General features: G+C 64.5%; 1 protein-coding gene across 6 annotated transcripts in view; it reads left to right on the top strand.

The window, feature by feature from the left end:
* The window catches only part of UNKL (unk like zinc finger), a 37,566-nt gene that overhangs the window by 21,957 nt on the left and 2,558 nt on the right, over positions 1 to 13,051 (top strand). For 2 of the 6 annotated variants that reach the window (XM_053894176.1, XM_053894179.1), the window contains 6 exons: positions 51 to 113; positions 3,212 to 3,353; positions 11,074 to 11,166; positions 11,559 to 11,786; positions 12,382 to 12,584; positions 12,686 to 12,943. In XM_053894176.1, the coding sequence (XP_053750151.1) occupies positions 51 to 113; positions 3,212 to 3,353; positions 11,074 to 11,166; positions 11,559 to 11,786; positions 12,382 to 12,584; positions 12,686 to 12,943 (987 nt within the window). The remainder of the gene's footprint in view (positions 1 to 50; positions 114 to 3,211; positions 3,354 to 11,073; positions 11,167 to 11,558; positions 11,787 to 12,381; positions 12,585 to 12,685; positions 12,944 to 13,051) is intronic. The other 4 variants (XM_053894177.1, XM_053894180.1, XM_053894178.1 and 1 more) reach the window with 4 other exon arrangements.

Here is a 13,051-nt window from a genome sequence, read left to right as displayed (position 1 = left end):
GTTTGTAAACCGTGCTGCTCTCTTCCAACCTTGGTGCTTTCCTGTTGTAGGCGAAGCGGAGAGAGTCACCTGCCGAGGGCAGCCACAAGGCCGCTGAGCAGGACAGCAAGCAGGTACCGCCCGGGGGGCTCCCGCTGTCCGCAGCGGGGCCGCCCTGTGTGCTGGGACTCTCGCACGTTCCCTCTTGACCCAGAGCCCTGTGCTTGTCCGTTCGGGACGTAATTATGTTTTCACTTAATTCTTAAACTGGCCTATTCCACACGTCTTTCGTCTCAACGTTCAAAACGTGTTTGTGTTGTACTTTGGACACAACAAAACCAAAACCTCCTGACGTTTTCCCCACGGGGAGTACGGGGCGCCCTTTGCAGCCGCCCGTGGTGGTCCGTGTGTGTCCGGGGGCTGCCCTAACAAAGCCCCGCGGACGGGGCAGCCCCGACCACTCACCGTCCGGAGCTGGGAGTCCTCGTGTCGGGGCCAGTGGGGTCGGCACCTCCGAGGCTTTGCGGGAGCTGCCTCTGCCCTGGGCCCGTACGCAGCCGATGACTCCCTGTCTCGTCCTGCTCGCACCCCCCCCAGCCCCCTGGCCCCGGGTCTGGGTCTGTCTCCGGATTTCCCCCTTTTCATAAGGAACCCCGGTCATTGATTAGGACGGCCTCACGTGAACTTGATTTCCCTGGTAAAGACCCCGTCTCCGGGTCAGGTCACGCTCTGGTGTTTTGGGGGTCAGGACCCCGCGGAATGAGCTTCCGGGGACACAGGGCGGCCCACGACTGCATCCAAGCTGCATCTGGGCCAGTGTCTCTGGGGGCTGCTGTAGAGACTCCCTGCTCCCGTGTCACGGCTCGGGGACACGTGCACACCTGAGGTAATCACAGGCTCCTGCCGTGAGTGTCCTCCACGTGTCCCCTCCGGTGAGGCTGCCGTGGCCTCAGCTGAGGCTTCCCTGAGCCCGACCTCGGTTCAGTGGCACAGTTCCCGAAGGCTCTTTGGACCCGCTTGCCCGTTTTAAGCAACACTTTTGTTCTGGCCACCACTGCTGTCTGTCCCCGTCCCCATAAGACAAGAGGGCCTGAGCCTCTGGGAGGCCTGGGGTGCGGTGCAGGAGGGCAGCAGGGGCCCCGGCCCCCCCAGGCCCAACACATCGCCACTTGTCACTGGTCCCTGTCGTCTTCCTTCTCCATTCCTATGCGGGCGACACGCCCGGTCCCTCTCTGCCCCGGTTTGCTTGGCGCTCACCTGAGGCCACCCCCTCGGGACTCTCCAGAGTGACCCCGACATTCTTCGTGGCCTCGGGAGCTTTGAAATCCGCAGAGGGGAAGTTGAGAGTAAACTGGAACTTTGTTATCTGGCAGCGTTTTGGAGAGTAAAGTGGATAAGATGTTCGTTGCGAATCCGAAGCAGGAAACGTTAGCGGCCACGGAGCCAATGCACGGGGGCCTCGGGACGTGGTGCTGCCACCGTCTGATGCGTCCTCACGTGCTGGCAGCCCGAGGAGCCCGCGTGGCTCATCTACAGGTCCCCTCCCACCTGCGCCCGGAGACGCCCTCCGTCCCACCCAAAGCCGGGCTCCGGGGACCTCGAGTGCCCGGTGGGAGGACTGGAAGGCCAGCGGAGGGGCTCCTGGCGTTTCCCTGGGACCCTCCGTTTGAAAGGCCACGTGGCCAGAGGCCGGCCCTCTGGGGACCCCTCCCTCGCCTGTGGGCCCCAGTCTGCCCTGGCGGGGGGACGCCCCAGCCCCCCCAGCCTTGAGAGCGTCATTCTCGGTTTTCGGGATAAAGCGTCCCCTGACGTCTTTGAGAGACACAGTTCCTGCACTATGACTTTGTGGGCGGGTGAAGTCACAGCAGCGCCTCGGGCCCCGGCTCAGCGTTTGGGCTTGGCTGTGAGGTGTCTCGGAGCGTCCTTGTTGCTGCCACCCTTCCCGCCTCGCCCGGGGCTGCTGGGGCGGGCGGGAGGCACCCCTCCCTGTGCTGAGGAGACGGCCCGTCCCTGGGCCTGAGCCCCGGGAGCGCCGGGGACTTTGGCGTCCGGACTGATGTAGTTCGTGTTAATTTTACGACAGCCTCATACGCGCGGTGACCGGCCGTCGCGGGGTCGGTCACCGAGGGCCCCTCGTGAGCAAGGCTAGCCGGCCGGGAAACACTCAGAGGAGCTTTGCTGTGTGTGTTCCTCTCTCCCCGCCGCTCCCCGCGCAAAACCTATGTTCATGTGTGGGTAAAATTTCACTTAGCCGACAAACTAGTGAAATTCTCCCCCCTTGTGGTGGTGGAGCTCGCCCCCCCGAATGAACTTCTGCTGGCGCATTTTGAAGCGAAACCCAGACGCCACACGCTTCCCTTTGGTGTGGCTTCTGGGCCCCGGTGTCACAGCGACCTCGGGTGGGCTGCGGACGCAGCTGCCGTGTGTCGAGCAGCCCCGGCCTGCGGCTCTGTGCCATTTGCTTGGGACGGTGAGGTGCCGCCCAGACCCGGCTGGCTCTCCTGGGCTCTTCTGGGCTGCTCTCCGCAACTCGGATAACGTGCGGCGCCCAGGCTATTGCCTGAGTACCGAGAGGTAAAAACCTGAGATCGTACGGCCGTTTTTGCTTTTGGAGGCCGTGTGGGCTCCCTACTTAAGTCTTTTTTTTTTTTTTTTTTTAAATAAACTCTTTTTTAATGTTTGCTTATTTTGAGAGAGAGCGAGCCAGCCCGGGAGGGGCAGAGAGAGAGAGAGAGAGAGGGAGAGAAAATCCCAAGCAGGCTCCACGCTGTCAGCTTGGGGAGCCTGACACGGGGCTGGATCCCACGAATGGAGATCATGACCTGAACTGAAATCAAGAGTTGGACGTTTAACCCACTGAGCCCCCCCCAGGCTCCCCTCTGGTTAGGTCTTTGGGTGGATTGTGTTTTGCTGTCCTAGATCAGCTGTTGGCAGCCATTTCTGCAGAAAAGCTCCTTGGATCAGACACTTTCTAGATGGATGTGTTCAGTCCCTGATTAGCCAGCCAATCTTGATTGCAGCTGTCGTGCTGATTGCAACCAACTCGGCCTTTAAAGCCCCCCCTAGAGCATTTGGAAGAGTCGAACTTCTATTTTGCTTTGGGGATAGAAGTCGGACAACCGTCCCGTCCGTGACCCTGCGCCCTTCTGCTCTCCCCCGGGTCCGCCGTCACTGCGCCCTCACGGCGGCCGTTGTGTGTGCACACCCGCTCACCTCGTGTGTCTTTGCACAGAACCACCTGCCGGTGTCCACAGGGGCTCATCCGCTCGCCCCCAGCCTGGGTTCCAGCGTGGCATCCAGCGCCGGCTCTGGCAGCTCCTCCCCGGCCGCTCTGCCCTCGGCTCCCCGCACCCACCCGCCTGAGCCCGCCCCAGGTAGGTCTAAAACTTCCCTCGCGGCTCCCCGACTTTTCTTTGCGCTTACGTTGTGTCTTTTCAGGACCCGCTGCACGCGTGTTTCGGTCACCTGTCACTTGGCTGTACTGCCCATGACCTAGAAACCCCCGCCCCCCGCGTCCCTGGGAGTTACAGGCTGCAGAGGGGACCAGGACCCTTGGGCCGAGACTGTGGCCCCTGGTCACCAAGACCAGGGTGGGAGGGGTTTGGGATGCAGCCGAGGGCAGCGGCACGGCTGAGGGGCCCTTAGCCCCTGGGAGTCCTAGAGGGTTTGCGGACCGATGAGGGGAGGGGCTGTCCTGAGAGCCGGGAAGAGGGGCGGGCACGGAGCTGGGGGGAGACCCGGCCCCCAGCCCCTCAGGCCACGTCTGGCTGCACCTGTGGACGCTTGTGTCGCTGAGCTCCCCAAAACCTGCATTTCTGTCCCGGCCAAGGGAGACCCGGCAAGGGCTCTGCTCGTGGCGTTTCCATGTCCTCTGCGCCAGGGCAGGCTGGGCAGGTGTGGCCGCGGGCAGGCCGGGGAGGCCGCTGCGGAGCGGTCTGCCCTGGGGTACACGCGTCCTGTCCGCCTCCTTCCTGGTGCGGGGCGGGTGCCGGCTCCGCCCACGTTCCCCCCGTCAGGGCACCACGTCGATGCCAGAGCTGGCCACGTGGTCGGGCCCAGGGTGGTATTTCCCGCCCGGAGAGAACTGTCCGTTGCCTACAGCCCAGGATGGCACGCACGTTGTTTTCCATGCCTCAGCACCTGTGGACGCCAGTCACGCCACTGGCCGTGGGGTCGTGGCTGAGACGCAGGTGGGGACGACGGCAGCCAAGGCAAGGGAGGAGAGGTGTCCTTTCAGTGGCCATTTAGATGGCAAATCTTGGGCTCGGGCCAAAAGAGCACCCGGTGTCCCTTGTACTGATGTGAGGGATGCCGGGCAGGCGTGCTTGACCTTGCTACCTGTGTCGCGGCTGCCTCTTGGGGCACTTCTACCCATGTGGTGCTCGAGGCTACCACCCCTGTGCTCATTCTGAGCTGCAAAGGGCCGCCTTATTCTGGAACCCCGGGGCCTCGTGTGGCCAGGCACGTCTTCCTGCACAGCCCCAGCGTTCCTGCACGGGCTCCACGGTGGAGCTGTCCGACTGCCATAGAACCCTCTAGAGTCCAGCCTGCCCAGCCCTCTGAGGACAGGGTGTCCTCGATGAAACCACCCCTCCCCCTGCTGGTGTTTCTGAGCCCTGACCTCGGTTCCTTGCCCTGCACACTCTTGTGCCTACCCCCCCCCCCACCCCCCCACTCCACCCCACCAGCTTCCCTGTGCTGGTCTTTTGTGGAAATCCTGTCCACATAGGAGTGAAGACTAAACCGACTCTTGCCCGGGCTCTGCCTTAGACTAGGAGAGTTTGTTCAAGTCCTCACATACTTCATAGGGTGCGTCCGTGTGGGTTCTCTTTTAAGCAAAAACAGGCACGTGTGTGTTATTTTATGTTGACGTGGAATTGGGGTAGAGCGAGGTGTCCTTCCCGAACCCCAGAGGCCTCTGGGCTTGCGTGCTGGGCTTGCGTGCACTGTGCCTGGCCGGTGGGCTTGAGAACTCAGCCCTCAGACTCACGCGCGCCGGCAGAGAGCAGAGGCCAGGGCGGAGGCTTGAGGTCACTCTGCCCTTGTCTGAACTTGGGGCCAAAACACAGCAGGAGGGCAGCCGGAGCCAGCCTGGCCTCTGAGCAGGTTCTCTGCCCACTCGAGGGAGCCGAACAGTTCGTTGTCACAGAACGGAGATCGGAACTGTGTGTGTCTGAAGGGCTCCTCCAGAGCGCGTTAGCCTCGAGGCGCCTGGCTGACTCACACGCGGTGGGGGACCGTCTGGTGGCGCGTGGGGCGCCTGCGCACAGGAGTCCTTGGTTACTCCCTGGAAATGAGCCGGAAAGCCATTGGTATAAATGGCATGCTTCATTTTGTTGTTTTGTGTTTTATGTGTAAAAAACACGGTTTTTAAAAATAAGGCTTATTGTCTCCAGTTTGAGGGTAGTAACAGTCAAGTGTGAGCATCGCGGGAAAGTAATTAGGAGAATGAAGTCCCTGCCACCAATCAGGAGAGGCCGTCCTCAGCTCTGCTCACCTGAGCGGGCGAGAGCACTAGATGCACCTGTGCCCCCTGGGGTTGTGTGGTGACCCACGGGGGCCTCTGCCTGGTTCCACGCGTCACCATCTTGCAGTTCATTCTTTCATTGACATAAGTGTTTCCTGAACCAAGTGCCCAGAGGCGAGGAGATTAATTCCTGTTCAGGACCAACACGGTCTGTTCACAGAAAACTGCTGCTGCTAAATCCTGAGCTGCTGCCGCAGTAGGGGCCTCCTTTCTCTGAACACGCTCTTGAGATCCCCAAATCGTGTGCCAGTTAACAGGGGCCCCAGCTGGGAGAAGTAACACACTCCTCACAGCTGCCCTCTGGTCCCCGGAGGGCCCGTCCGGGCTGTCCTTCTGCCGCCGAGGACCCCAGGGCTCAGGGGCGCCTGGATCAAAGATCCTGCTCTACCTACGTAGGGGCTAGCGGGTGTAGACCGGGTCCTTTTCTGCTCGTAGTCTGGTTCGGGCTATATCGTTACTAATGCAGTGACTACAAAGAACGAGTAGATTCTAAAATAAATAGGTGCTGTTTGCAGACTAATTGTGTATTGGGTGGTTTAGTGGAGTCATTTCAGGGCCACTTGACAAGAGGCCATTTCCTTTGTCTCTATGAGCAGGCTGCCGGTGAAAATAGTCCCCTGCGGAGCTGGTGGCCTGGGGTGGCCGCGGGGCTGTGGGCAGCTGACTCTCCGTGACCTCGAGGGCAGAGGTCACGGCTTGTTCGCCCTGACCGCTGCCTCGTGTGCGTTTTCACCTGAGCGGGTCCGCCTGGAGCCAAGATGCTTCCTTACCTGAAGGAAAGCGGCCCTGCCCGGCGAGGCCCCCCGCGAGCACCTGGACCCGGGCTTTGGGCTCGGCGCCGGGAGGGGCCGGGGCCGGTGACGGCGGGGGGGGGGGGGGGGGGGCTGCGCGCCCGGCCGGGGGCCACACGGGGGGCCAGGGGGTGGGGCCGCCCCCCCTCCAGCCCAGGACTCCGAGCGGCGGGGCCGCCCACGCACACCTGCTGGCTGGCGCGCACCCCGACAGGTGCGGCGGGGGCGGGGCCGGCGGAGTGGGCGGGTTGGCCGGAGGGTTGCGTCACCCGGGGCGGCCCGGCGGGGGCGGGTGTAAGGCTTACGTCACCGGGGGCGGGACGGACCTGAGGGTTACGTCACCCGGGGGCGGGGCGGCGCAGGGAGGGCGGGGAGCGGGCTGCGTTTGAATCGGCGGCGGCGGCGCGGTAGACGGTGAGTCAGCATCGTCAGCCCCGCGCCGCCAGGGTGCGGGTCGTCGTTATGCGGAACTGGCTGTGCACCCCCGGCGAGGTGAGAGCCAACCCCCTCTCTCGACGCGCCTCCCCGCGAGGCCCGCGAACCGCCCCTCCCCAGGTGCGCCGCTCCCCCACGTGCCAACCCCCCCAGGTGGGGTGCGTCTCCCACCACCCCCCCCTCGCTCCTTCCCGCTCCCCCGGGGGCCTCCTCCCCAAGCGCGCCACCCCTCGCCCTCCCCCCTCCTCCCCAGGTGCACACCTCCTCCTCTCCAGGTGCTCCTCGGACCGGCTCCGGTCGCCCGCCCCCGGGGCCGAGAGTGACCGCCGGGGTCAGCACCGGGTTCCGCGGAGGCTCTGCGAGGAGGCGAAGGCGAACGTCCCCTTTCTGGGCACTGCTCGGCAGAGGCGCCCTTTGGTCCCCTGCGTGGGCGCGCCGCAGGGCTTCTGGGGGGGGGGGGGTGGCCCGCGTTACCTAGCCGAGGTGGGTCTTTTGCTTCGCGGCGAGGACCGGGTTCCTGCCTTGTCCTGCCGAGAACCGTCGGCTGCACCGTCGGAAATTGAGGCCGGTGGGTGGGTTTGTCAGGCGCTTCACCCTGCGGTCAGGGCAGGTCGGCCTGCGGGCTGAGGGCATCCCGGCCGCGGCGGGCGCGCGTGTTAGGAGCGCGCCCGGCGTCGGGGCTTCCCCGTTCTGTCCTGTGTGCATTGTCCCTGCGCGTCCCTTGACCCCGAAGGACCGCGTCGCCTCTCGGATGTGCTGTGTCATGTCAGGGTCGGGGTTTTGCCAGGGCCGTTACTCAGCAGTTCTCCCGCGATTTCTCATTAACATCTGGGCGGTTCCTGGCAGTTGGGCAAGGCGGGTTTTGGGTCAGAGGCAGAGCTTACGTAATTCGGTTCATCTGGATCTTGAGTGTTAAAGCCTCTTTGAAAGTCAGCTCTTCCTCGAAGAGGACATCCCAGAAGACCTGGGTCTGAGTCAGAGAGCCGAGAGGTGCAGTAGGCGCGGGACCACCGCAGACACCCAAGCAGCCAGGGCACCCTGGCCGCGGCCGCTGTCCGGTGGGGGCTGGCTCCTCCGTGTCGCTCTGGGCCAGGGGGCTTCTTTGTGCTGAGTCATGGGGCGGGGGTCGGGGAGTGTGATAAGCCGGGTCTTTTCAAGGTGAGGAAAAGCTCTTGCTTCAGCCTGTTTTCCTTGTCCGTCTCTTCATTTCTGGTTTTGTTATTCAGAAAGTGGTTCTGGAACTTTGTTGGCGTTAAAGCACACCACCTGTCAGCCCCTCCTGAGACCCCAGGTGCTGAAAGCTAGATCCGTGTCGTCAGGCCTGGCCGGCCTGCAAGTCCGGGCCGGAGGCCGAGGGGGCACGAGGGGCCAGGGCCAGGGTGGGCAGAGCAGGTGGTGGACAGGTGGGGGTAGAGCAAGGGGTGTAGTGCTGGGGGGACGGGGAGGGCAGGGCGCCCTGCACCTGATGCTGGTGCTGCATGGAGTGGGGACAGCCCCGCGAGTTTTGGAGGCCCAGCAGGCAGTCTCCCAGGACCCCCGGGGCCCCCGGAGGCTGCACCTGGCTGCAGCCTGCATCAGCTGAAGGGTAGAGGAGAGGCTGGGGTGGGAGGAGCCTGGCCACAAGTGTCCACTAGCACGCCAGGGACATGTTCTTTGTGGGCAGTAGGACTCGACCTGCGGGACTGGCCTCCTAGAAAGGTCACTCTTGGGACAGTGCAGGTGGGGGACGAGGGGCAGCCTGCAGAGATGGCTGGAGCTTGGGGCCCTCGCCGGCGAGGGTTCAGGGAGGATGGAGGGGCCGAGGGCTCCTGGCTTCTGCTCAGTGTCTGGGCCCTCGTGTCCCCGGAGTTTGAGAAGCTGCTGGTGAGGCATTAGGCCCTCTCACTGGTAGGAGATGGCGAGGTGCCCTTGCTGGGAGATGTCGGTGTCTGAGGGTTAGGGCTGCCGAAGCCAGGCGTGTGTGTGTGTGTGTATGCATGTGTGTGTGTGCACGCTCATGGAGCAGGGACGGGACGGGACGGGCCAGGCCTCCAGGGCTGAGAAGTCGGCCCTAGTGGAGGAGGGTGAGGGACCGGGTGTGAGGGTGGGCTGCCTTTGACCCGGGCCCCGGGGGCATGGGTGCCAGCTGGCACGGCTTGGCAGTGGTTTGTAGTGAGGGGGAAGTAGGAGGTCAAGAAAGTGGGCATTGGTCAGCAGGGGGTGGGCCTGAGAGCAAGTGGGCCCTTCGGGCCGTTCACGGCAAGGGGAGACGGGTCTGCCTGGGGCGGGGGGGGGACGGCACCCAGCAGTTCTGGGCCCTGGGCCCGCGGAAGGTGCCTGGTACCTGGAGACGATGGTTGCGGGGGGTGTCCATGGCCCCCATTATTGTGGGGTAAATTACGTGCCCCCAGAAAATACGTCTCTGTTCTGACCCCCCTCCCCCCCCAGTCTGTGAACACGACTGCTTGGATGCAGGCTCTCCAGGTGCAGTCAAGGTAGAGCGAGGTCATCGGGCTGGGCCCTGATCCAGCGTGACTTGGGTCTGAATAAGAAGGTACTTTGGAGCCCACACGGGAGGCGGAAGGTGGGGTGGTGCATCCGCCAGCCCCAAGCAGCTAGACTGCGCCATTGGAGGGAGCCCAGCCGTGCGCACGTTGGTCTGGACTTCCGGCGCCCAACCGTGAGAACGCGTGAGTCGGTGCTCGCTTGGGGCGGCCCCTGGACGCAGATGCCCCTGTGCTCCTGGGCGTCAGGAAGAACGAGCCGGCTGCAGGCGCCTGCTATAAAGGAAGGCCGGAGGATCGAGCGTTGGGAGCCCCCCGTGGGGGCCGGGCCCCACAGGTGGGCGGGCGGTGTCTCCCCGAGTGCGAGGGCTGCAGAGGGGGGGCCTTGGTGCCGCAGTGGGCTCCCTGGGTCTCCCGGCCTTGGCCTCTTTGCTCTTCAGAGTGATTGGGGGATTTGGGGGTTCCGGCGCATGGGGGTGCCCGGACCAGCCGCCACCCTTCACGTTCGCCTTCTTTTGGGATGAGTCCCTCGCGAGTCCTTAAAATCTCTGTTGGAAGAGTATTTCCTTTGGAGTGGGCAGGCCCGAGGCGGGCTGGGGTTCGTGCTCCTGGCCGTGGCTGTGGAGTGGGCGCGGCAGTGGTGACGAGACAGACAGACCTCGCCAGGCAGCGCAGTGCTCTCCTGCCCAGACACTGGGTCCCCATGTGTCCCCTTCATGCGCCGCAGAGGCCAGAGCCAGTGGCTCGCGGACGGCAGATGTGCTTGCCGCGCTCTGTGAACTTAGGCAGCAGGGGGCCGCTAAGTACCAGTGTCGGGTGAAGGGCTGTCCCTGCGGCCAGCTCAGTGGGCCCCTCGGGCTGAGTGGTGCCCAGCAGCCCTAGAGACAGGGAAGGGACGGCGCAGCTGGGGTCACCCACTGGGACCGGACCTGAAGTCCGCACGCGTCCCGCAGCCGGCTCCTCGGGAACCTGCCTGCCCCTGGGACGTTCTCCGCAAGTCCTGTCTCTCTTCTCCCCTCCCCCGTTTCTCTGGTAATCATGGTAAATGCCTCTCATTTGAAAGGTGGTGGCTTCCCCGAAGTCACTGGCGGGTTCAGCCTTCGCTCCCGGGTTGTAAGGTGGTCATTTGAAACAGGCTTGGCCTGCCTGCTGCTTCCTGGCACGTCTCTGGCACGGCTGCTTCTGTGATGTGGTCAGGAGTGTGGGCCCAGCCGAGGGCTGGACGTGGTCAGAGATGAGCAATGGCGTCTCTCTCTGGTGGTTCTGACTTGGTGTCATCTGTCACACGGGGTTCAGGGCGCTTTTGACACTTTGCACTAGGAGGCTGGGGGCAGGAAAAAGGCAGAAGGCTCCAGGAGCCCGGCTCACGGACCCAGAGCAGGCAGGCTGTCCGGGGACAGGGCTCAGCCACACAGGAAAGGCCCACCTACTTCTGGGACGGGTGCTGGTGCAGGTGAACTTGTGCCTTTAGCGCCGCCGGGTCTTCTGTGGACCCAGCGCGTGTCCCGGGAGCAGGAATCAGCAGGCCTTCCCGGCCCTCACTGGACGGCCTGTGCGCTGTCCAGGTCCTCTGGCCGCTTGGCTGCTGGAACTTGGAAGCTTTGGGGGCTGGTGGGCCTGACCTCAGCAGCTCGGAGCCGGGGCCATGTCACGTGGGGCCGGGGTGAAGGGAGAAGACCCTGCTTGCAGGAGAGGGTTTACGAGGAAATCTTCGGAAGTCGGGGGGCTCCAGGGGGCCCCACGTTGTTCCATTCCTCTGCTCTTTCACACGCGGGCCCCAGAAACTGTCCTAGTGCCGTGGGCTCTCTCTGCTGAGGCTCTGGGGTCGTCCCGTGGTTACACCGTGTTTTGTTAACAGGCCCCGCTGTGGATCTTCATCCCGGCGATGTCAGCCTCGCACCCCTAGATAAGGAGCTGGAGGAGCATGACCTGGGCGACCTGGGACCGGCAGGTAGGAGTGCTGGCCCCCTGCTCTTTTCAGGGCCGTGCTTGGGCGGCTGGGCCCTTTCTTTGGAGAGCCCTTCAGTGGTTCTTGGAGGGGGTGCTCCCAGCACGCCGGTGCGCGGTCAGCCTCCCACCGTCTTTGCAGCTGCTATGGGCACACGTACCCTGGGACACCGTGTCCCCAAACGTGTGCTTCATCTGCTGTGAAAATGAACCGTTCTTGGGTTCCCCGGGTGTCCCAGGACCAGCATGCTGGCGGGTGGGTCAGCTGGGCAGGGCCGGGCAGGTGTCTGGCCTCCGTGTGCCCCACCCCCCCGGGGTCACCCCCCAGCTTGGAGGCCAGGCATCGTGTCTGGTGGTCAGCGCCTCCCGCTAACTCGGCCCCTCCGATCCGTGCAGGTCCGCGGTCGCCGGGGGGCTCGGCACCCGTCACCATCCCCGGCCGCCTGCCCCGCTCCCCGTCCCTGCTGTCGTCCCCCTCAGTGTCTGCCTCCCCACTCAGCTCGCTCTCCCAGTCTCTGTCGGGGCCCCTCGTCTCTTCGGCCATGACGCCCCCCCAGCAGCCGCCGGCCCTCACGTCGGAGCCCGGGGCGCTGGGCTCCTCGGCTGCGTCCTACAGCTCCTTAGGTGAGCCGGGCGCTGGCGGGGACGGTGGGGTGCGCTCGTCCCAGGGGGTCCCCTGGCCAGTCTGCGGGTTCGCTGGTGGTGCCTCAGGGCACGAAGCCCCGACCTGTGTGTGGCCAGGACCCTGAGACACTGTTGTGACAACACACGGTGGCCCCGCTGTCACTCGCGTGCGGTGGAGGGCCTCAGGCTGGGGACGTCACTGGAGACCCAGCGCAGCACAGACGGGCAGAAACCGTGGACGGTGCTTCTTCCCTGGAAAACGTTCTTTCACGTGATTTGCTACGTTTTAAAGGAGTATTTTTAAGTACCGTTTTAATTTCTTATGTCACGAACACAGATCAGTAGGTGTCACCCCAGGCCCTGTGGGGTCCTCACGATTTGGAGGCGGAACGGGTTTCAGGGACCAGAGTTTGATGCCGTTGCGGCACACGATGCGACACTTGCAAATTCACTCCCTTCTCTGCCTCAAGCCCCACAGGCAGCCGGACAGGGGCCGGGTAGAAAGATCTGGGGCACACGTCCTTGTCCACCAAGCCCCAAAGGCTGCCGGGGAGGCGCTCCCGCGGGTGACCTCTCCCGTCTCGTCCACACTCAGGCTTGAACGGCGTCCCCGGGAGCATCTGGGACTTTGTTTCCGGCAGCTTCTCTCCCAGCCCGTCCCCCATCCTGAACGCCGGCCCTGCCCCCGCCTCAAGCGCCAGCCCGAGCGGAGCGGAGCTGGCCCGGGTCAGGCGGCAGCTGGACGAGGCCAAGAGGAAGATCCGGCAGTGGGAGGAGTCCTGGCAGCAGGTGAAGCAGGTGAGCCGGGAGGGGCCGGGGCGCAGGGCCGGCGGGACAGGCGCAGGCGCGTGGGGGCTCCCCCTGCACCGGCCGCTACAGCGCAGCCCCCTGGGTTTCAGGCCTGTGACGCGTGGCAGCGGGAGGCCAAGGAGGCCAAGGAGCGGGCGCTGGCGGCCGACAGCGCGCGGCAGCTGGCGCTGCAGAAGAAGGAGGAGGTGGAAGCCCAGTTCCGGAGGCTGCGGGAGGAGCTGGAGGGCCGAGGGCCGGGCGCTGCGCTCCCGGGGCTGCCGCGCTGTGCCGACCTCGGAGCCACCCCCCTCCCCAAGCTGCACTCGCTGCAGACTCGGCTGCGCCTGGATCTGGAAGCCGTGGACGGGGTGAGTCCAGGGGCCACAACCCTCTTCCTTCCCCGCCTGCCGGCCCTGCCCTCCGGCCCTGCCCCGCGCGGTCCGGAGTCACCCTCCAGAGTCACCGTGGCATCTCGG

The sequence above is a fragment of the Panthera pardus genome, unplaced genomic scaffold (assembly GCF_024362965.1).
Source record: "Panthera pardus isolate Hobbes unplaced genomic scaffold, ASM2436296v1 HiC_scaffold_4, whole genome shotgun sequence".
Lineage (NCBI taxonomy): Eukaryota > Metazoa > Chordata > Mammalia > Carnivora > Felidae > Panthera > Panthera pardus.
Note: the sequence above shows the minus strand (reverse complement) of the source record. Positions and strands in the feature narration are given on the sequence as shown.